Raw genomic sequence first — 21,525 nt, 5'->3', positions numbered from 1 at the left:
GAGAAGGACTGCTCAGCTATTTTCTTTCGTTTCGATTGTGGGATACATCTCCAAGGTTACAAAAGTTTTAATTGTGGTAGTTATTTTTATTAAATGCTATCCCACTAGGGACCTGTGAGAAGGCTAAAGCCTGTGAATACAGGAAGTCAGAAACATGTAACTGAAATGTGAAGAATGTAGAAAAAAATCCCAGACCCCTTGCAACACAATGGCTATTAGCTACAGGTGTCCAGTAACAAAGGTGGACAATCATGTTGTTCCATTTCACTTCCAAACTTTTAGCTAGTGATAGTAACAGGTACATTTTGATCTTGTAATTTATGTTCATGGTTGACATTACTAAGACAGTAGCTAGCTATATAGCTATAAAGTATGAACACCAATATTAATTTATTATGATGCCAACTGTCTACAGAATATCATCACATCGTAAGTCAATGTGGTACTTTCTGATACTATGATTCGATAAACGGTGAGTGCTGATTTTTCACCAGATGATGATGTAGACCATCGGAACTGTAATCACAACAGGTAGCTAGTGCATATATATGTAATAAGAAGTAGAATGTGCAAAAATAATGTATAGCTATATATAATCCATGGGTCAGGTGTCTGTTGGCAGGATCCATCTAAACGTCTAGTTATTTGTTATTTCTGTATAATCTGACTATCATGCTGAGACTGGAAAAAACATGATCATGAGAAGCATCATTAATAATTAGTCATTGCTTTGTACTCAATTTATACCCACAAGTAGGTATGTATCTATTATGCTGAGATATTTCTTTGGAATAGATAGAGGTAGTGAAAAGAATTATGAATAATCATAGGAATTATTGATGCAAAATGATTATTTTTCTTGCAGTGTACTGTGCTAAAATTATTCAGATAGCTACACCTCTGAAATGCTGCAAGTGTAAAATTGGTTATGAAATTGAGATACTCTTATACAACAGCCGCTTTCTCTAACACAGCAGTCAACTCTAGCAGTCACTAATGTAAAATCCCTAATTATTATGCTAACAGGTAAGTAAAGGTGTTGTGAGAAAAGAATAATTGAGCATTACTGACTTATACCAACTATCATAGCTAGGTATAAGTTAGTAATGCTAAAATGTTCTTTTCTGTATTTTTATATGATTTCCCTTATAGATTATAGCACATTTATAAGTAGAAAAGTATGCTTCAAACTACAAAAACAGATCTCGACAGACAAGTGTTGTATCCAGCATCTGCCAGGTATATGTAAGCTGCTTTCAACATGTACGCATGTATGGCATACTATAAACTTATAGATGCACCTGGAACCACAAACAGGTGCCATCTTGCTTGCAGCAGTTGCACCTACTCAATCAAGCAATAGCCAGGTTATTCCTAAGCCAGACACTAGTGATGACACACATGGTGGTAAACCAGATGATGATGATGTGGTTAAAAGTATTTCTCATCATACAATGGTATACAGTAAATGTATGATTGCACAGTTTCCATATTAACTGTTGCACATGTAAAATTAGGCTTAAAATAATGCTGAAGAAGCAAAGATTCCAAAGAAGGTAATATGCAACCATAAAGCAGGTATATTTTCAGCAGCATTGAAGATCAAACAGTAAAATGCTGTTTAGTAGGGTCCTCCCCCCCCAAATGAAGGGTGCCTTCCAAAATTTTACCATTACAAACCATCTTAGATATGTTACACATGATGAAAATAAGAGTCTTAGTGGATCTAATATCAAATCCAGTGTTAAAAACAAAACAAAACAAAAACACTTACAGGAGGTTGAATAGAAAACAATTTCCAAAACCTGATATTTGATCTGCCTACCTGCCTGCCTGCCTACCAGCCTGGCTTCAGACTTCAGTCACAAGGCTAAACAAAGCAGCACATGGCCACCATTCACAAGCTCACTTGTGGCATGTCCTTTTTTGTATTTTCAATTACATGCATGTCTTGTTCTTCATGCAAGGAAACCATACAGATGCATTAATTTCTGTATCGACGCTTTCCTTAGAGGAGCATACTAGATTCCACAAAACTATCTGAAGCACTTATGCTACTATAAGAGGGAGCAAATGCCTGTGGCTGTAGCTACTTATAAAATGATCAGATCACTGCTGAAGACGGAGCATGGTGACTACTCCCTTTAGCAATCAGAGCATACCGACCACACCCTTATATGATTGTACACCATGACCAATGGCGGATCCAGCATGGGGCATTTGGGGCAAATGCCCCCCCCCCCCCCCCCCCCTCCCTCCACCTTGTGCCGGAGGAGCCAGCCATGCTTCTGATTAAAATAGCTAGCTACTAAACTTTGTGTCAGGCCAAGCAGTTTATCAACACATCAAAATATGCACTTTTTACTAATATTTAATACAAATTTACCTGAAACTAAAGGGAACCAAAGCCAAATTAGCAGTGAAATTGCCACCCAGCACCTTCGTGCGTACTAAGCGCCTCTAAAAATAATTATCGTGTTGCTGGTTTTAAGACATTCAGAGCCTTTAAAACAGTTTTTATGACTTCACAATCATCCGAAAAGGCCAAAATGGCAAAAATCAACTGTGAGACACTACTAAGAGGTGATTATTTGTTGCTTCATACATGCAGCACTGAACTAGAGAATCTGGCTCTCTTCAACCACCTACAACTTAGCCTGTTTGTGCCCCTCCCCTTGTTAGCTCCTGGATCCGCCCCTGATGACCATGTCTGAAATGATCAGAACATGGTCAACATGCTTCTTAATAATATAGCTGCAACCACCTGTAGAAAATTCAACATGACAACCACCCCCGTAATGTAATACATAGCTCACCTCAAGATTAGTAGCAAGATTAAGATACCCTAATAAAGCAGTCACAGCCATGTATTCTAATAGAGCAGCCAAATGTGTAGCCTCTCGTGTAGCTATTTCATAGCTATGCTATAACAAAAAAAGTTAGTACATTTATTAATAAGAGTGAAGTAGGGTTCCAGTGATAAATGTAGTAAAACAAGAGATATGAATGATGGTATTATAACATAGCTACTGTATGTGGGAAATTCCTACTTTGGCATTAAATAGATGGTGATAATATGCTAATGTAGGGATTTTCCTAGGGCTGTAGTAATATCCTTTATTTATTATCAAGTACCGATACAAGTTTTTTGATGAACTGATATTGCAGAAACAGCCAATACTTTGAAAGTGTAACCAATATTCCTTATTAATGAGATACAAGTGTTGTATCACTATAATATATGGCTATTTCAAATGCTTTTCAGCAATTCAGTACTGCATCTAGTTACCAATGACTGTTTGTAAAGCATTTTGATAATATTCTGGTCTGATTTGTCAGTGCAAATCAACTGAATAAGAAAAGATATTACCGAAAGGTGATACCAAAAACCTCGAGTAAAGTTAAGAAAAAAATCACTATGTATTCTGGGAATCGAACCCATGCTCCTCAGCCATACCAGAATCCGCACCCATGCACAGCATTTCAGCAGTTAACACTGCACCACAAAGCCACTTGTACAAATGTTTGGCTTATAATAATACTTATACAACATAAATAAAATATGGGTGATATACACCTTGTAATTGACCGATACCAATACTCATGATATCAGTACTGATACCGATAAAGTACTGGTATCAGTACAGCCCTATATAGATTTTTCCACATAGATACCCTGTTTTGCTGTTCTTTATTACTGGAATCCTACTTTTTTCTCAATTGATCATTTGTACTATGCTATCATGATGGTGATTCTAGAAAAACAGAATACTCAGGAGGCCTAGAGATAAAAGAATTTTTATAACATATTCTACAAAATCCATTTATTAGGTATATTGGTAACAGTGACACAGTGTTGAGGGTCTTGTGAGTTTAGATTTCAGTAGAAGTCTGTGGTTCAAATCCGTATCATATTTAGAGCTGTACCGATATGGGTTTTGCGCATGTACTGATATCTGATATTGATGCCATCAAAAGAAGCCGATAACCAATAGCCGATCCGATATTTGCATTATAGTTTTAAGCAAACAAAAGTGTACATTTACCTACAGCATGTGGATGTATTCATTGCTATACTCCTGTGGTAGTATACAGCTTGGGTTTCTATTGTGCGATCCAGACAATGAGGTACCCACAAAGTGGCACAAACATTTTTATGTATCACAAGGGGACATCAATTTAAGTTATTTAAATCATTTCAAGATTAAAATGTAGATCTGATTATTTTTTTAATAGGGTTCTCAATGACTGGAATGGCTTACCTGACTATGTTGTAAATGCTAATTCAATTAATTGTTTTAAATCATTGTTAGATTCTCACTTAGCTAATTCTAGATTTATTTTTGTATAGCCATCTTATGATTGTACAAGTTTTGTGTTGACCCGGTATACAGGCAGTGCCTTTACCAGTAATTAATAATACTAATACTAATACTATACTCCCATGAAGCCTTAAACGGATATTTCTGCATTACTCCGCATTCTATAAAATTATGGCTTGTGAGAAAGCTGGTACAGCAAATTTCCTTTGTTATCCTGTGACCCTTCTTTTTATTACAAAGGTACTCAACTGCTTCATTTGTAAAGACTGTGATAAACTTTGCAGCAAAAAACACTAGAATCGCGTGTATTTGTATGGCTTCTCGTAGCGTAGAGTTTGTTGCAGAGTGAACAATAAGAATAAGCCACTGGCACTATTGGAGCCATATGGATAACATAGAAAACCAATACATAATCTGTTTATGTACAAACTTTTGCTACTGTATAAATATCGGTAGCGATATCGGTCCTCCTGCTGTTCTGTACCGATACCGAATTGGTAAAAATTACCATATCGGTGGCCGATATTTTAGCTGATCCGATTATCGGTACATCTCTAGTCATATTTTGTACATAGGTAGATCTAGTGTAGTCAGCATATTAGAAACACTGGAGTATCTCGAAAAATCATTTAGACAGAATCTGGCTGTAGATCTCCTCTGGATGGCTTCAATTTTGTTTATATTGACTGTTGTGTGGGGATCCCGAACAGGTGATGCGTATTCCACAATAGGTCTAACCATACTTTTGTAACAATTGCACTTAACACAACTTGGACAGTGACGTAAATTTCTGTGTAGAAAGGCATTGATTTGGTTAGCTTTATTAACAATTCTTTGAATATGATCATTCCAAGTGAGCTTGCTGTCAATGGTAACCCCTAGATGAGTAGCAGACAAAACTTCCTTGATTAGTGTGTTCTCAATGTAGTAAGTATGCAAGATGGGATTTCTCTTGTTTGTCACTCTTAAAAACTCACATATCTGAGGATTAAATGACATCATCCAAGCCAGTGTGTGACCATTGGGCTAGCATGTCCAAACCTTGTTGCAAAGAAATACAGTTCATCTGCAGTGTGCATAAAAGAGTACAACAAAATGTCATCAGTATATAACTTAATTTTATTGCGGACACAGATAGGTAGGTCATTGATGTAGAGTAAGAATAGCAAAGGTGCAAGCACAGTACCTTGAGGTACACCTGATAGAGAGTGGCTTTTCTGATTTTCTAATATAACATACTGTGATCTGTCATTTAGGAATGATCTTAGCCAGGAAAGAAGTGTTCCATTGATTCCATAGTGAGACAACTTATGGAATAGGAGAGAGTGTGGAACTCTATCAAAAGCTTTACTGAAGTCCAACAGTAGTATGTCACATTGTCCCTTCTGGTTAAGACACTCTGCGAAGTCATTGTAGTAATTACGTAGTTGAGATTCACAGCTTCTTCCCCTATGAAATCCATGCTGCTCATCAGTTATTATTTGATAGTGCTCAAGATGTTGTGATATAGCAGAGTGAACATTATGTTCCAAAATTTTAGAACAAATACAAGTAAGTTTTACTGGTCCGTAATTACTGGGCTCGGGTCTGCTTCCTTTCTTGTATATGGGAACAACAGCAGCAGTTTTCCATATGTCTGGTAAATGACCTTGGTCTAGAGATGCTTGAAAAACAATTGTCAATGCAGGGGCAATTTGGTTAGCAACTTTTTGAAAAAACGGGCAGGCAAATTATCAGGATCACTTGCTTTATTTGGTTGTATATGTTGAGTGACAATTGAGCCACCCCTTCATGATGGATGGTTATAGGTGAAGCATCAGGTAGTGGAGGACCACTCATCCTGGGTAAGGAAGACGATGTATTATCACGAGTAAAAACAGACGAAAAGTAGTCAGCCAGAGTATTAGCTTTCCCTACTGGATCAGTGATGGTGGTTTCTTGATACATGAGAGGGCCAATACCAGTATGGTCTTGCTTTTTACTTTTAATGTAAGACCACAATCTCTTGGTAACTTGGTTGTTATTAGGGTCTACAAGAGAAGAAATATAGTTGTTAAATGCTTGACGACATTCTCTTTGGCATTGCTTTTTCAGATCATAATATTTAGACCAATCTGAAGGTAAGGCAGTAGTACATGCACAATTATAGGCACGTTGTTTCTTTCGACTTAACCATTTAACACTGCTAGATATCCAAGGCTGGGTTAGTCTAGAAGATGTAAGTTTTGTAGGAATCATATTCAAGCCAGCATTACATATTGACAAGAAGTTGTTCCATAAAACATCTACTGGGGTAGAAGGCGAACATGTAACAATAAATTCTTCACAAAGAGATTGGATTTCTTTCCTTATGTGATCAAAATCAGCTTGGAACCATCGGTAAATAGATCTTTTTACAGGATGACAATGAGGAACAAGTACAGTAGAAGTCACAAGTACAGCTTCATGGTCACTAATTCCATCAATAGTGTTACATGATTCAACTAAAGAGGGTCTATCAGTGATAAAAATGTCTAATATATTTGAACCTCTGGTTGGACAGTTTACCAGTTGACTTAAAGCATTGTCCTGTAAAAAGTCTAAAAGATCTGGTTCATATTAAGAGGGTATTGATGGCTCTTAATAGAGGTGTTGCTACAGTCAATATCAGGGAGATTAACATCTCTAGCAATCCATAAAGCAAAGTCAGGATGATTGTGTCTAATACATTCTAATTGCTGACATAGCTCTTCTAAATAGGTGTCATTACTTGATGGTGGGCGGTATATAGAGCAGATAATGAGAAGTGGTTGGTTTAGAAGTTGGATTTGGCAAGCCACTATTTCACAAGATATTTACTAATAGGCTATTTGTAGGTTACAGGAGGGAAGAATATCTTGGCATGCAATAACCCCCCCATAGCCATCAGGGCGGTCTAAACGATATACGTTGTTATTAGATGGAAACACTTCACAGTTTTGGATGGCTTGAGCCAAGATTCAGAGCCAACAATGATATCAGGGGAGTAAGAGCTAATAAGGTTAAGGAAGGATTCTTTTTTCGCTACAACAGATTGGCAATTTAAAACTAGTATTGATAGTGAGTTGATTGAATTGTTAGTAGAAAAATCACTGGGGTCATGAGGAGGGTAGGGTGGCTGATTATCAGTGCAGAGGTTTAGGTTTGCCTCCGCACTATCCTTCCATTTTTTTATTACATAGAGATTCTCTGTTTTGTTCATATCCAACGGTTGTTCTCGCAAAGCCTTATTCCTCTTCTGTTCCAAAGGCTTAAAGTCTGGAGTGATAAATACATTGCGAACATCTTCAGGATTAGAGGTGGATCTCAGCTTGGATTTGTTTCTTAGTATTGCGATTTTCTCTTCAATATTACTGAGAGACAACTTAAGCAGGCAAAGTTGATCTGTTGTTTTTTTCCCTAGACGAATTGCATTTTTAATAGTCACTTTTGTACTTAAGTGAGACTGAAACAGCAATTCACATCTTTTAATGTCATCTTACTTTTTGGATGGCCCATCTCTAGCAGTAGATTCTTTTAACTTATGAACAATTATTTATGTTCAACTGTCATTTTTCTTTCTCCTTCTGTTCAGAGAGAAAGGACACTGCAATTTGTTCAGCAGATTCAGGGACTACAGGTGGAGTACCTACTGAAGCAGGGATTTTTGACAAGTGTGTAGTATGCTCGTTCAATAAACATTCTATTGACTTTTGAAATAATATTAATATGATAATTATGGCAGTGATGTAATATGATAATGAAACTAATTTGTTTGCACTATCTATACCACACAATTTATGCTAATTTTATGTAATACATAACCCTATATTATGGGTTATGGTTTAAAAACACAATTGTAATGGACAATGGACCACAGTTGATTATCATTTGTATTTATTCTCTCAACAGATGTGGCATGCGTAACTACAAATTCCGAAATTAGAATAGTGTACTGTAGATACTTGCAAAGGTTCTTTGGAAAATTAGAGCTTGGCTGAAATTTCTTATTACTTTTGTGAATTTTATGTATCCAAAATGTACTGAAACACTGGTGTTGGAAACTATTTCAAATGTTCCCCTGCGTGCAACCTATTATATAATGATTTAGGAATCATGTGTTTCAAAAACCTCTGAAATTTTTTCTGACAGCAACTAAAAATTTTGGAGGAAATAGTATGTATTAGCTCTAATAGTAGGTTTTTCCACATTAGTTGCTAATAGGGTTTAATAAATCCACATTTGCTATAGAGAAATTTGTACATGTGTAAAATAGTAGTGATACTAGCAATGTATTTCCATGCAGCATAAGCCATTTAATTACACTAATGGTGTGTGTGAGGTGTGGTATACTTTCTGTACAATAAGTACTGCAAAATTTAACAAGTATATCCAATTTAAGATAGAGTCTGCATTAAGATAATTTTATTGACTCAAATCATTTAATGCATTGCTTCAACCGTGCAGACAATTAACTGGACAAATATTTGTTGTTTATGTGTATGATTTCAAAAATTACCCAAATTCAGCAATTAAGGCTAAAATAAATGTACTGTTCATGGTAGCTGCCAAAATAATGCTGGAGGGATCAAAAAGTAGATGGATTATTAGCTACTGTATAACCAGATAAAAATTCTGATTTGTGCAGTAAACAATGATATAACTGAATTTTGGAAAATCAACCATATGGTTGCATGTGAAATATTTATAATTAATATTTAGGGTGTTGCTGTTTAGTGCAAGGTCCAGTTTCAAGCGTATTTCAAAAGCTTTCTTGTAGTTTAAGGTATTTAGGATTGATTAAAATCATTAACAAGTGGATTTACAACATAAAACTTGTCGTTTAATTGTTAAATATTTATATTTCAAAGGCACCCATATGGTTGATTTAGTCATAATTATAAATACAATGGTATTTCCCAATGACCAGCCAGATGATCAGCCATCTTAAGTGTGTAATTTAGCATTTAGCTTGTTAACTTCCTTCTACTAGACTGCTAGTCACAAGTATAGTGCAGTATATACACACAACAATTATTATTTCATTAAAAATCTTGTATAGCTATATTATGATGAGGATTGCTGTTCTGCATTAGTGCAGGAATTATTGACACACAATACTAACATCAAGGCCACCTTATCATAATTGTTAAGTTACTTAACAATCACAACTTCTGTACGCATCAGGGCTATTGCAACCAAATTGTCTAATAGATTACATGTGACAGGTACATAATATACACCTAAAATGTACACACAGTTTCTAGCTAAAGCAACACTGTTTATTGTCCACTGCCTGACCCAGACATCAGTATATCTTCATGGTTACAATGTGGTCCAGATGTGATCACAATTGGCTCACTATCCCCATGAACTGAACACACTCGTCCCATAAACAGTAGAGCTCCAGTAGTGTACTCATTAATTAGAACAATGAACGGACGTGTTGCATGAAAGTCGTTCAAAGAAATAATAGTTAAATGGCCACCAGTAGCTGCTGCAGCCTCACTACCTGCAGAAATAGACTTAATCCATCACACACATACACAACACACATACACATGCATGCACACACTACACACACACACTGCACATGAACAAGTGCATTGTGCAAATCTAATCAGATCAAATAGTTTAGTTTAAGACTCTAGCAGACACACACAGATGATACTTCAGTGCGCATTGACTATTATGTACATTAGTAAACACTAATTAAATGGCTTCAGTAGAAATGAGCCCACCACAGGAATTCAACAACATTTTAGCTAATAGAGTTAACTGAAAATAGTTCAGTGGTTATGTCATTGGACCATTCACCTAATGTCTGGAGTTCAAATATGACTTGACCTGTTGGTTTTTTGGTGACCAATAAACTCAATGAAACATGAGAGAGTAGTGGTTAAATGCAGAGGAAATTGTGGATCCCAGGTTGTGTGGCTCCTCAGGCACTTGCCTAGATTGCAAGCCATCTGTAGATCAAGTCACCTGATCTGGGATTTTTTCTGCATTCAACAGAGTTCTAGTGTTATGTTTTTGACTCTCTGCTTTAGCCTTCTTGCAGATCTCTAGTGGGATAGTGATTAATAATTGTAATACAAACATTCACAATCAACACAATCATTATTGACAATGGTTTGTCCACCGCATTATATGCTGCACAGCTAAGCTATATGCACGTAATCATAACACGTACCATTTTCATCAACTTCCAGCACAGCTTTATGAGTCATTTTGGACAGAAACAGTGACTGTGTGTTTTTTAACACCTTAGGAAAAGCTTTAGGTGATGAAAAGGCAGATCGAAGTCCTAAATTACCCAATATTGGCTGCACAGGTAACTCATCCGACAACTTGAATATTGGTAAGACAATGGTAACATCTGGTGGAATGGGTCGTTGGCGTTGACCATCAAGACACTTGTTGATACGATGCAAGAGATCAGAGTTGGTAAGCTGGTCAACAACTTGGTTCATAGCACATAGCTTTGGTAATATGATGGTCATCATAATGTTATCATCAGCATAGGGCAATTGTATGGCTTGTAACATGTCTGAGTCCATGTCACAATGTGGAACTGCATTTGTCTGCAGCTCCATATACTCCACTCCACTCTCAGTATCAATGCTTGTACTACCATTCATACATGAAGCACAAGTTATAAATTTATTCATGAAAACTTCTGTAGAGAATTTTTCCGCCCACACACCTACGAAGTACAGTACGTTAAAGAGGTAGACCCCATCATTATGTTCAATATCACGAGCATCAAAGAAATCAGTCAGCTTTCCATGGCTCTTCTCTTCCACCCAATTGTTTATCTGAACTGCCAGCTCAGTAGGTTTACTGGGGTCCATAGAAATCTCCTCCAGATTGAAGTATTTGTTCCCTCTCAACTTGAACATCGCGTGCAGCTCTTCAATGTGCCATGCACTGTTGGCAACTTCGATGGTGGAATTGGTCGTGTTGTACTTGTCTAATACGTTTAGCAACGCCATGAAGTAAGGGCCTAGCTCGCAACGATGCCTGCTAGTGAAGGCTGCTGCAGGTAAAAGTAAATCGTTTATCTCTCGCAACGTATCTCCTGCAGCTCCATAGCACATCAAGGCGAGTAGGGTGGAAATACTCACGGGAGAATAGAGCAGGTTGTGTTGGTCTGAAGAGCCAGCCGCACAAGAGAAGATCTTCCAGCCCAGTTCGTTGCTAATCGTTGCAGCAGTGACAGCTTTGTTGCTAGCTGCTACCCGAAAAGTGGCCAACACTGCCACGAGGGAGGCAATCAATAAGAACTGGACGATCGCGTTCTGGTTCATCTCTCGCTGAAACTCGTGAATTGGTAGCTCGAAGCTCGCTATTTATTTGAATCATGTCGTTTATCGTTGTGCACTAATCTCCGCCCTGTACTCAAACTTGTCATCCACGTTACCAAGGAGATGCTAATTCTCTTTTGTAAACACGTAATTAATTAGTATGGCGGCGCCCGACCCTTCGCCCCATAGGGTTGCGAGGTCGGGCGCCGCCAGACTAACTAGTAAGCTCTACTCACACCGACCAATCGCCGCTGCTACTTAACAAAGTGAGGAAGCAGAAACATGTAGTCGCAGTGGCGCAATGTAACAGGGAGGAGGGTCAACGTTTTTTATTACACGTCGCCCAAACACTCACTGAGGGAATCGTCAACAGCAAAGTAAGGAGATCACGTGGTGCACCACAAGCTAGTTATTAAATCTATGATTGGTGTGACACTGCATACAAATACTGTAGCATTTTTTTTATTATTAACTAGTCAATATTCAACACCAAGTAGCTACTTGTGCCAGTTGTGGTGACCCTAGCCTGTCTTCTGTGGAAGACTAGGATGGTAGCCGCACAGGATAGGGATTATCCCTACATTTGACAAAATTTTAGGTGGGATGACACTTTACACATGAAAAAGCCCTTGGCACAAAGTTTTCCTTCTGAATTCTGTACATCAATGGTTGATTATATTTCCTTGTACTATGTTGATACCTGTGTAATTTGGACCTGCAGTCAATTTATGTGCTAAGGGACACTTTAGGTGCTTAGGTAGCTAGCTTTCTGGATCTGTCCGAGTCCTTGTAATTAGGTTAGGTAATCCTAAGGCTGCAGCAGAAGTTGATGTCAGACCTTTAGTGCTAGTCACTGTAAAGTGTTAATAATAATAATAATTATACAACCAAATACTAAAGATAATAAGAAATGCGGTTAAAATTATGTCATAAATAAATAATAAATAAGTAATGTTTGAGGCCTAAGGCTTAGCACTCACCGGGAATAGGATCCATGTTGAACAAAGAGACAATCGTATAATGGGCAGGTGTTTTTGTGAAGGTGATAGAAATGGTATGAAAATTCTATTTAACGCCGATCAAAACAGCTAGCACGTGACGCCAACTACAAAGTAGTTACTCGACCAGGCGGATTCAAACAGCAATCTAGATGAATGAACTACTGATTATTTGTTTTTAAAAGTGTTGCCAGCTGGCACACTAAGTCTCAAGTCGCCATGCCAGCTGCCAGTGGATGCAATTCGCATAAAGAACAGGACTGATTAAGCCAGGTACCACACCCACACCAGATCATGAAGGAGAAGATTAGCGACCATCCGTGGAGGATTGCAGCAGCTGCACAAGATGAGGAACAAGCGGTATGTTTATTTGTATTGTGTACTTGTATTGTGGCAATGCCATGGTATATTTTTCATCCTTCCACCTGGCTTGCTAGGCTCTGGTTGGCTTGACTGCCTGTGTTTCAGTGTAAAATTAATGTTTGTAACGTAAAGAGTGTGGTGGTAGAGGAGTGTATGTTTTAATGTTTGCTTGTATTGTTTACTTGTATTGTACATTTTGTATGTTTTCAGTTCACCTGACTTGCTGGCTTGGCTGTCTCACCTGACTGGCTTCTGGAACCTGGCTTGCATACTCTATCTGCTACAGTATTGTGTATCTCCTGCATGTTATGTATAATAGTATGTACACATCACTGTGCCATTGCCACACCACTGATGAACTGCATTTAGCTACTGGTGGCCGTATAGTAGTTTAACAGGGGCTTGGTTTGGGATTATAATCTGTCTGTACTGGCCTTCACCACCTTGTCATGCATAGACTCATTTCTTGATTTCAGAGATATCTGGTTGATTGATTTTTAGTTTAACCTCATGGTAGTCGGCAAAAGCCGTTCTTCCCTACCAGAGCACACACACACAACAATATTCACAGTACAAAACACAACCACTAGACAACCACGTTACACATACAATAATATAAGAAACTATACTACACAAGCAAAAATCCTTAACATAGGATATAAATTCATCATAATTACAAGTAACACATCTCACACCTACAATGCAAATAGAAGTTGTGGGTTTACATTTTGTATGCATCATCCTTCACCATAGCTGAATAATTTCCATCTTTGGTGTTGCCAATAATGTATTGCTACATACAGTACTACAGTAATGTTGCTAAGTGCCGGTACATAAGTGGTATTGCAATGGCACAGTGATGTGTACACAGTATAATATGCATACAAAACATACAGGAGAGAGCTATACACTGGTGGCCTCTAGTTACGATGGTACTATTGTGTTATTTATATCTGTCACTATTGTTCCATATTGACTTGATTTGGAATCACGTGTTGATCGTACTTTAAACCACCTTGTTGTGCATAGCCTCACCAGGGGTTTGTCGCATTGGTGTATGCAGCGGCGGAGGAAGTAGTTGATATGAGGGGGGGCTGGGCTGACCCAGACTTATTTCTATAGTTTGGTAAGGTGAGACCAAAAAAAAAAAAAAAAAGGTCACAACCAACTGACAAGAGCTTTCCACCTCACCAGCTACCATTTCTAGCTGATAAACTACATAAAAATCCTTCGCTACACACTGACTACTTTATTAGAGTGACTGCTCTATTAGAGTATCTCGATCTTTATCACGGTTTTCAGCTCCACTCCAAGAAAGATAATTTCGGTGTGATATCATTCTGAGGGGGGGGCTTTAGCCCCCTAGCCCCCCCCCCCCCCCCCCCCTTTCCGCCGCCTATGGGTGTATGTACTTGGTTGTATGTGACCCAGTTCTAGTAATTATACAACCAAGTACTAAGAATAATACGAAACGCGGTTAAAATTACGTCATAAATAAATAAATAATTAATAATTAATGTTTGAGAAAACTACGAGGCCTAGAGACATGAACTAACCGGGGATAGATTCGCCTGTGAATGAAGGCACAAACGTATAATCGTCGCTCCTGTTTGTGCTGATGACTTGACCATACGTGTAATTCTATATAACGCCCAGTACCACACCCTTGCTTAATTACTTACATATTGCGCGAAGAAGATTAGTGATGCCCGTGCAGGAGAGCCAGAAGCCACTTGTGTAAACAAGAAGATTACAAGTAAGTTTTTATGTTTGTAACATCTCAAGTCTCCATGCCAGCTGCCAGTGGATTCATTCACGTAAATAAACAATACAAGAAAACATTAAACTGACATATTCCACGCTCTTTACAATAAGCTTACAGTTACATATAAAATACAAGTAAACAATTTTGTCTTGTGCAGCTGGCATGGCGAACTTTCTTTGTGTTGGTGTCAGGCAATTCAATACGTGATTAATCTTTTTTTCCTTCACCTGGCGTAGCTACTAGGCTCTAGTGGCTTGGCTGTCTTCCTTTATCTGGTTCATCTGGCTTGCATACGCCTACAGCATTGTGTAGCTATCTCCTGAAAGTTGTGTATGCATAACTATAGTGTGTCACCCATCACTGTGCCATTGCTACATCACTGATGAACCTTACTTAGCTCTAGTTGATGTTGATATGCATTGCTGTATATTGGCTAATAATTTTTATCTGCATGGTGATGTTGCCTATAATGTATTGCTGCATACAATACTGCAATAATGTATAGTTCTCTCCTGTATGTTTTGTATACATATACTTTGTACACATCACTGTGCCATTACCACACCAATGATGTACTAGCACTTAGCTACTGGTGGCCTTTAGTTACGATGCCACTATTGTGTTATATCTGTCACTACTGTGACATATTGAGTTGATTTGGGGATAATGCATTCACCACCTAATAGCCTCACTGGGGGGGCTGTCACGTTGGTGTATGTACTTGGTTGTATGTGACGCGGTCCTAGTAATAATAATAATAATTATTATTATACAACCAAGTACTAAGAATAATACAAAATGCAGTTAAAATTACGTCATTAATAATGAAATAAATAAATAAATAATGTTTGAGAAAACTACGAGGCCTAGAGACATGAACTAACCGGGGATAGATTCGCCTGTGAATGAAGGCACAACCGTATAATAAGTACGCCTGTTCGTACTGATGACTTTACCGTACGTGTAATTCTATATAATGCCCAGCACCGCACCCTTGTTTAATTACAGATTTCTCGAAGTAGAAGATTAGTAAACGTCTGTGAAGTGACTACAGCAGAGCCAAAGGCCACCTTACACGTAAACAACAACATTACAAGTATGTTATGTTTGTAACTGTGTATTTTGTATGCAGGATATGCGCTCCAGGCGTCATGCAGTGAACTACCAGCTGATGACCAGTTGGGATACCAGCTGATGTGCTGGTAAACAACCAGCTGGAACAACAAGATAATGAGTAATGTAATACTTGTACCGGTAGTTGTATTATACATCTTCATCCTTCATCTGGCTTGCTAGCGGCTGGAATTATTTTCCACTTGGCTTAACTACTACTCTACTGTGAGTCTGTAATAGCTAAACAAGAAGCCGATGCAGTACTGCATATACAACAATGTGTAACTATCTCCTGTATGTTGTGCATGGCTGTATGCATAATATTATAGACTGTGCCAATGCCACACCGCTGATATACTGGCACATCACCAGTGGCCTCTAGTTACAACAGAGTCTGTTGTGCCATATTGGCTTGATTGGGATAAATTGCTAATTGTGCCTTCACCATGTCCCTTATTCTGCATAGCCTCACTTCACTGCTGAGTCATCTTCAGAGACACGTCACACCTACAATATATAGTAAAGTACTAAGAATAATACGAAATGCGGTTGAAATTACATCATTAATAATGAAATAAATAATAATAAATAGTGTTTGAGAAAACTACAAGGCCTAACGCTTCGCACTCACCGGGAATGGAATCCATGTTGTATGAAGAGACAATTGTATAATGGATGGGTGTTCTCATGGGGGTGATAGAAACGTACGACGATTCTACTTAACGTCTATCAGTTAGCACGTGACGCCCACTAGACAAGCAAACTACTGTTCATTTGTGTTTGAAAGTGGGCGACAGTGACTATTTCAATTGGAAGATGAGTGGTTGCTACTCTTGCTTAATAAACAACCTAATCGCTAGAGGTTAGTTTGTGTTGGTTAAAACACTTTGGTAGTCTTGTTTCTTTAGTCTCGCGTAACTAGGCTACCTTCTCTCATGTATGGAATGGAAGAAAGCCTCACCTGGCAGGCCATTGTGCGAAGAAGGTGCAGTTTCCAGCTGGTAAGTTTGTGTGATGATGCATAGCTCTCCACCTGAAGCCTCACATCTCCATGGTCGGATAATCACTGATTGTAATTGCATACTAATACATCCCTTATGTATATGTCATTGTGCCAGTCAATTCCTCTAGAATTGTATTATTGTGCATCTTTTCTACCTGCACACACTGTGTTGGCCATGCACTGTTTGTACATGCCCCACTAGTAGGTTGTCCGATTGGTGACTGTACTTGGTTGTATTTTCCCCAGGCCTAGTAATAATAATAATAATAATAATAGGTAGCTAGTTTTCTGGATCTATCATACAGTACTATTTGCTGCATTGGGGATCATGACAATTTGGGCTTTTCTGGACAAAAAATCACCTCAAAACCAGCCTCACAATACCTTCATGGCGCCTTGGCAATATTGGTGAGGTATAAGCAGGCCCAAAAGTGTCTACAGTGTGGCCAAAAATGTTTCCAATAAATTGCTAGGGAATTTAATAACATTTTATTTAGCAGAATTTTCTACTGACTAACTGCCTGCCTGCCTGCCTGCCTGCCTGCCTGCCTGCCTGCCTGCCTGCCTGCCTGCCTGCCTGCCTGCCTGCCTGCCTGCCTGCCTGCCTGCCTGCCTGCCTGCCTGCCTGCCTGCCTGCCTGCCTGCCTGCCTGCCTGCCTGCCTGCATGCCTGCCTGCATGCCTGCGTGCCTGCCTGCCTGCGTGCCTGCCTGCGTGCCTGCCTGCCTGCCTGCCTGCCAGCCAGCCAGCCAGCCAGCCAGCCAGCCAGCCAGCCAGCCAGCCAGCCAGCCAGCCAGCCAGCCAGCCTGCCTGCCAGCCAGCCAGCCCGCCCACCTGCCTGCCTGATGCAGGTGTAACTCGACAACTGCTAAGCCTATGAGCCAGATTTTTTCACTGTTATACGTTGTTTCAGCCCGACTAAAGCCTTTTGACACACCACAGTACATACAATGCATATTTCATGGCTTTGATTGTGTCCTCCTTTGTGTCCCATTTATCTTTACTTACAGTGCAAGGTGTCTATTCGTGGTAGTGCAGTATGATGGCTTCCCTATGTAATGGGAATCATCCCGGTTTTCTGTTGTTACTAGAATGATTGCAGAGGTCCTTCTCGTAGTGTTCTTTATTTGTAATGCTGTGTAACAGGCTGAACACAGCTGAAAACAAAGCATAATGGCACTTTGCTTTTCAGTTATAACTAATAGTTTGGGCATGCGTTCAGATGCAAAATTAATTTAATGGTATACCTGGCATCATTCTTCCTTTTGATGTGGTATGCACAGGTTCAATAGCTATAATTATGTTATTTTAAAAAAACAAGTAGAAGGAAAAATTAGAAAATTTCAGTTTCATTATAGGGATCATAGCCATAAAAATGTAGTGAAACGAGGGAGATCTGCACATAATTATACTAGTGGACATTTTATCCCTATTTCAGTCTATATACATGAGTGAATTAGGGATCAAATTTCCACTAGTATATCTGCAGGTGTAGGCGACCTCCCTTGTTTCACTACTTTTTATATAGGTGTCCTAAAGTGTTTATGTCAATAGGTTCTACTGTATACACAAACACTTCAGCAAAACTTTGAAGTAGTCTCATACCCAGACTTTTGTATTTGGGTGGAAGGAAAAGGGTCTGGTGTAACTATAATGGCCATTTTGTACTGAGTCCCCAGATCATATTATTTTAGAGAGATTGTTTGAAGGGATGCAAACCGGCTGCAAACAAGATGCTGTCTTGTTCCTTGCTCCTGCTACAGTTACTAAGTGATTCTCAATTGATCCCAGAATCTGGGGATTTAGAATGAAATGGCTATTGGAGTTCAGTGACCAGACCCTCTTTCCCCCACCCAACACAAAAGAAAAAAAAAGTAGTCAGGGCATGAAACTAACTTTGAAGTGTCTAGATCAAAGGCATAGCAACAGGTTGAGGGGGAATAGACCCTCTCCATTTCAAAAATAGAAGTTAGCACCTCAATTTTTAAGATCAAGATATTTATGCATCAGTCAACTACTCTAATAAAGCAGTCAGCTACTCTAAAAGAGGAGTCATGTACAAAATGATTTTAGTCAACACTGCTACCAAATTCAATTTATTTTCCAAAAAATCTCTGTGAGTGTGTGTGTGTGAGGGAGGGGTCCAATGTCTCCAGACCCCCCTAGATAAAGCATGTTGAGTGTGCTTGTTGCTTCTAGTTAGTTCTGCATTAAAAGTTTGCTTTTTTCAACAGCATTTAGGAGTGTGTGGTTGTGTGTACATGCATGTGTTTGTATGATTACTAGATTGTGGCAGAGTCTTATTACGTTGAGTCTGAAGTGGTCAGTAATGCAGGGCAGTCATATCTTGATCTTTTACAAAAACTATAACAATTACGATTGCTAAACTGCTTAACATGCAAGAGATGTATGAACTAGCATGCAGTTTAAACCTGGTACTACTTGTCTGAACATAGGAATTAAAATTGTAAAGTTCTAATATTTGTGAAAGTTGAAGGGTTTATTCTTGTTGTGTGTTTTGCTTTGTTATATGCTTCATTTCAGTCTAGTTTCACATATAGCATCACAAATGGGAGTCAGTTCCTCAATGAAGAATCCAAGTAGTTTTGTATTCTTTCTTGTGCAACTGTGAATCATTGCAATTCTGAAAGGCAGATTAATTTTAAGAATGAAAAGCTTGTGAAACATGAAGCGTCATTTTGTGTACTGCACAGTGTTTATTTATTTATTTTTTGAAGCCGTCATGAAAAATGAAAGCATAGATAATTTTGTTATGGTTGTCGCGACATAACCTATATGGCATTGCCATAACAGCTGTGAGGCACAGAGATGTTATTGAACTAGTAGACTATACCACACGCCTGTGAGTTAGTGCTTCAATAGCTGTTAGTGAAATAACTGGTTTATTGAATAATTTTGTTGTTGATAATGAATGAAGTGTTGTAGAGTAATAATCTCATATGAGACCACTTTACCAATACAATAACAACAAAATAGTGTATTATAGAGCTTCACCTGATTTGATTTTCCGATATAATTAGACTATCTGCAACAAGTGGTTATTCCTTTTTGATAACAAAACATTTTGGTACAAGGCCTGTGCTTTGTGGTAAGTGTCAATGACCATTTTAAGGCATGCCAGTATTGTTTCAGTAAGGAATATAATGTCACAAATACAGAATTAGCTATTACTTTTAGCATTGTTAACAAAAATGTGTCGATAAGTTATGATAATATAAGACTGTGATAATCTTTTATCACAAAGCCATAACAACATGCTTATATACACAGAAAGTCCTTAACATGTAGACTAAGTAGGTGGGTACTGATATGATTCTCCCAAGTGATAACTTTCAGGAGAGTGTTAAGGTTTCCAAATTTGTGTAGCAATGAGAACATCAGCGGTTATCTTGTTAGGATGATTTTTACACAGCATACGCCTTTACTAGTCTAAGAGTATTAACAAACCTGATTAACAAATGTAGTATTTTGTTTAACATATGCCAACTTGTTGCTTCAATGTAAACAAATTTATTTACTGTTTAGATCAATTGGAAAACTAATGCCCTGTTTTTTCTGGATTCAACCAGAATTCAACTACTAACTAGACTAGGTAAGCTAGTGCAGAGAAACATTTTACTTTGACAACAGTAGCGTTGGCTATGTTGTTGGTGTCCGAATGTTTCAACCTGACTACTATGGTTAGCTGTGTTTCTAATCTACGAGTAATAGTTGTAACACACCCATGAGGTTTGTATAGGATTTGTAAACATGATACCTGAGTGCAGCAGGCCCAAGGGTGGAGTGTTTACAATTCAAATACAAATTGAAAAAATTATGTTATAATAATTTTGTGATATGGGGAGTGTGTGGATCAACATCCAATTAAAAGCAAGAAAGCCAGGCTAATATTGGCTATCACTGAACATATACTGTGTCCAAGGGATGATTTTACTGTCTTGGTGGTTAGCTAATTCATTGGCAACTAGTTTATTCATTGGTAGCTTCCCATGAGCATGTTTGTGGTGTGTCAGTCTATAATTCAGTCCAGCCATTGTGCTACTTCATGTTTAGATGTATATGGTAATTCATTGCCTTGTACTTGTGACTTCCTGTGGTGGTGCAATGCATGGTTTCTCTTGATACCTTTGGACTAATTGGTAGCCAAACTGTGTGGCTAAAAGGAGCTACTTAGCCATGTTAAAACCTTTGCAAACCAGTTTAAAATTGACTGGTAACACTGGCGGCAACTTTTGATCTGTCTACATATTGCTACAAGTATACAATATAATGCGGCTAATTAAACAGTCTCAAGTTTGTATGGTAGCAGTTTAAAGTTATAGAACAAGATAGAGTCATTGTATGGCTTTTAGATGTAATAATACATCTCAACTAAACATAACACCCGATGTGTAAATTATTCTTTGCTAGGAAAAAGTTACAGGGGTGGCTGACGAAACATTTGTAAGGGTTCTGGAATGCAGTTATTATAATGTGCATTTGGAGGTGTCAATGGTGAATGTTTATTTGAAATCACAAGATGTATTTTGACACTGCTCTAACATGAGACTTGTTAGCTTTATATTGAGTTTATTTCCTGTACCTATCAACAAATTTGTCAACAATTCTACCAGCAAACTATCATCTCTCAGAGTTCG

The 21,525-nt window shown here is 38.3% G+C and overlaps 1 protein-coding gene and 1 long non-coding RNA gene across 3 annotated transcripts; one reads left to right on the top strand and one right to left on the bottom strand.

Moving 5' to 3' along the window:
• The first annotated feature begins 1,150 nt into the window (after nt 1–1,150).
• Nucleotides 1,151–8,104, top strand: LOC136255892 (uncharacterized). Its single transcript, XR_010701192.1, has 3 exons — nt 1,151–1,239; nt 1,296–1,457; nt 7,915–8,104. It is a non-coding gene; the product is annotated as an uncharacterized lncRNA (long non-coding RNA).
• A 1,393-nt stretch (nt 8,105–9,497) lies between these two features.
• On the bottom strand, nt 9,498–11,730 carry LOC136256011 (serine protease inhibitor-like). 2 transcript variants are annotated; one of them, XM_066048919.1, is made up of 2 exons: nt 10,513–11,730; nt 9,498–9,831 (listed from the first exon to the last, which is right to left on the bottom strand). In XM_066048919.1, exons 1-2 carry the CDS (start codon nt 11,627–11,629, stop codon nt 9,602–9,604), a joined length of 1,347 nt encoding a protein of 448 aa, XP_065904991.1. In that variant the 5' UTR covers nt 11,630–11,730; the 3' UTR covers nt 9,498–9,601. The 2 variants fall into 2 exon arrangements, with proteins under 2 accessions (XP_065904991.1, XP_065904992.1); XM_066048920.1 differs by lacking the exon at nt 9,498–9,831 and adding an exon at nt 9,851–10,384.
• Nucleotides 11,731–21,525: the final 9,795 nt, after the last annotated feature.

Source organism: Dysidea avara, chromosome 5 (assembly GCF_963678975.1).
Source record: "Dysidea avara chromosome 5, odDysAvar1.4, whole genome shotgun sequence".
In the NCBI taxonomy this organism is placed as follows: domain Eukaryota; kingdom Metazoa; phylum Porifera; class Demospongiae; order Dictyoceratida; family Dysideidae; genus Dysidea; species Dysidea avara.
This window is presented reverse-complemented; position numbering and strand designations above follow the sequence as displayed.

Bases quoted from the DNA above. Each gene is read 5' to 3' on its own strand.
- LOC136256011 (XM_066048919.1), bottom strand. From the start codon at position 11,629: ATGAACCAGAACGCGATCGTCCAGTTCTTATTGATTGCCTCCCTCGTG. The intron at 9,832-10,512 runs GTACGTGTTATG...CTATTTCTGCAG, and splicing joins GCTGGAAGTTGATGAAAATG to GTAGTGAGGCTGCAGCAGCT.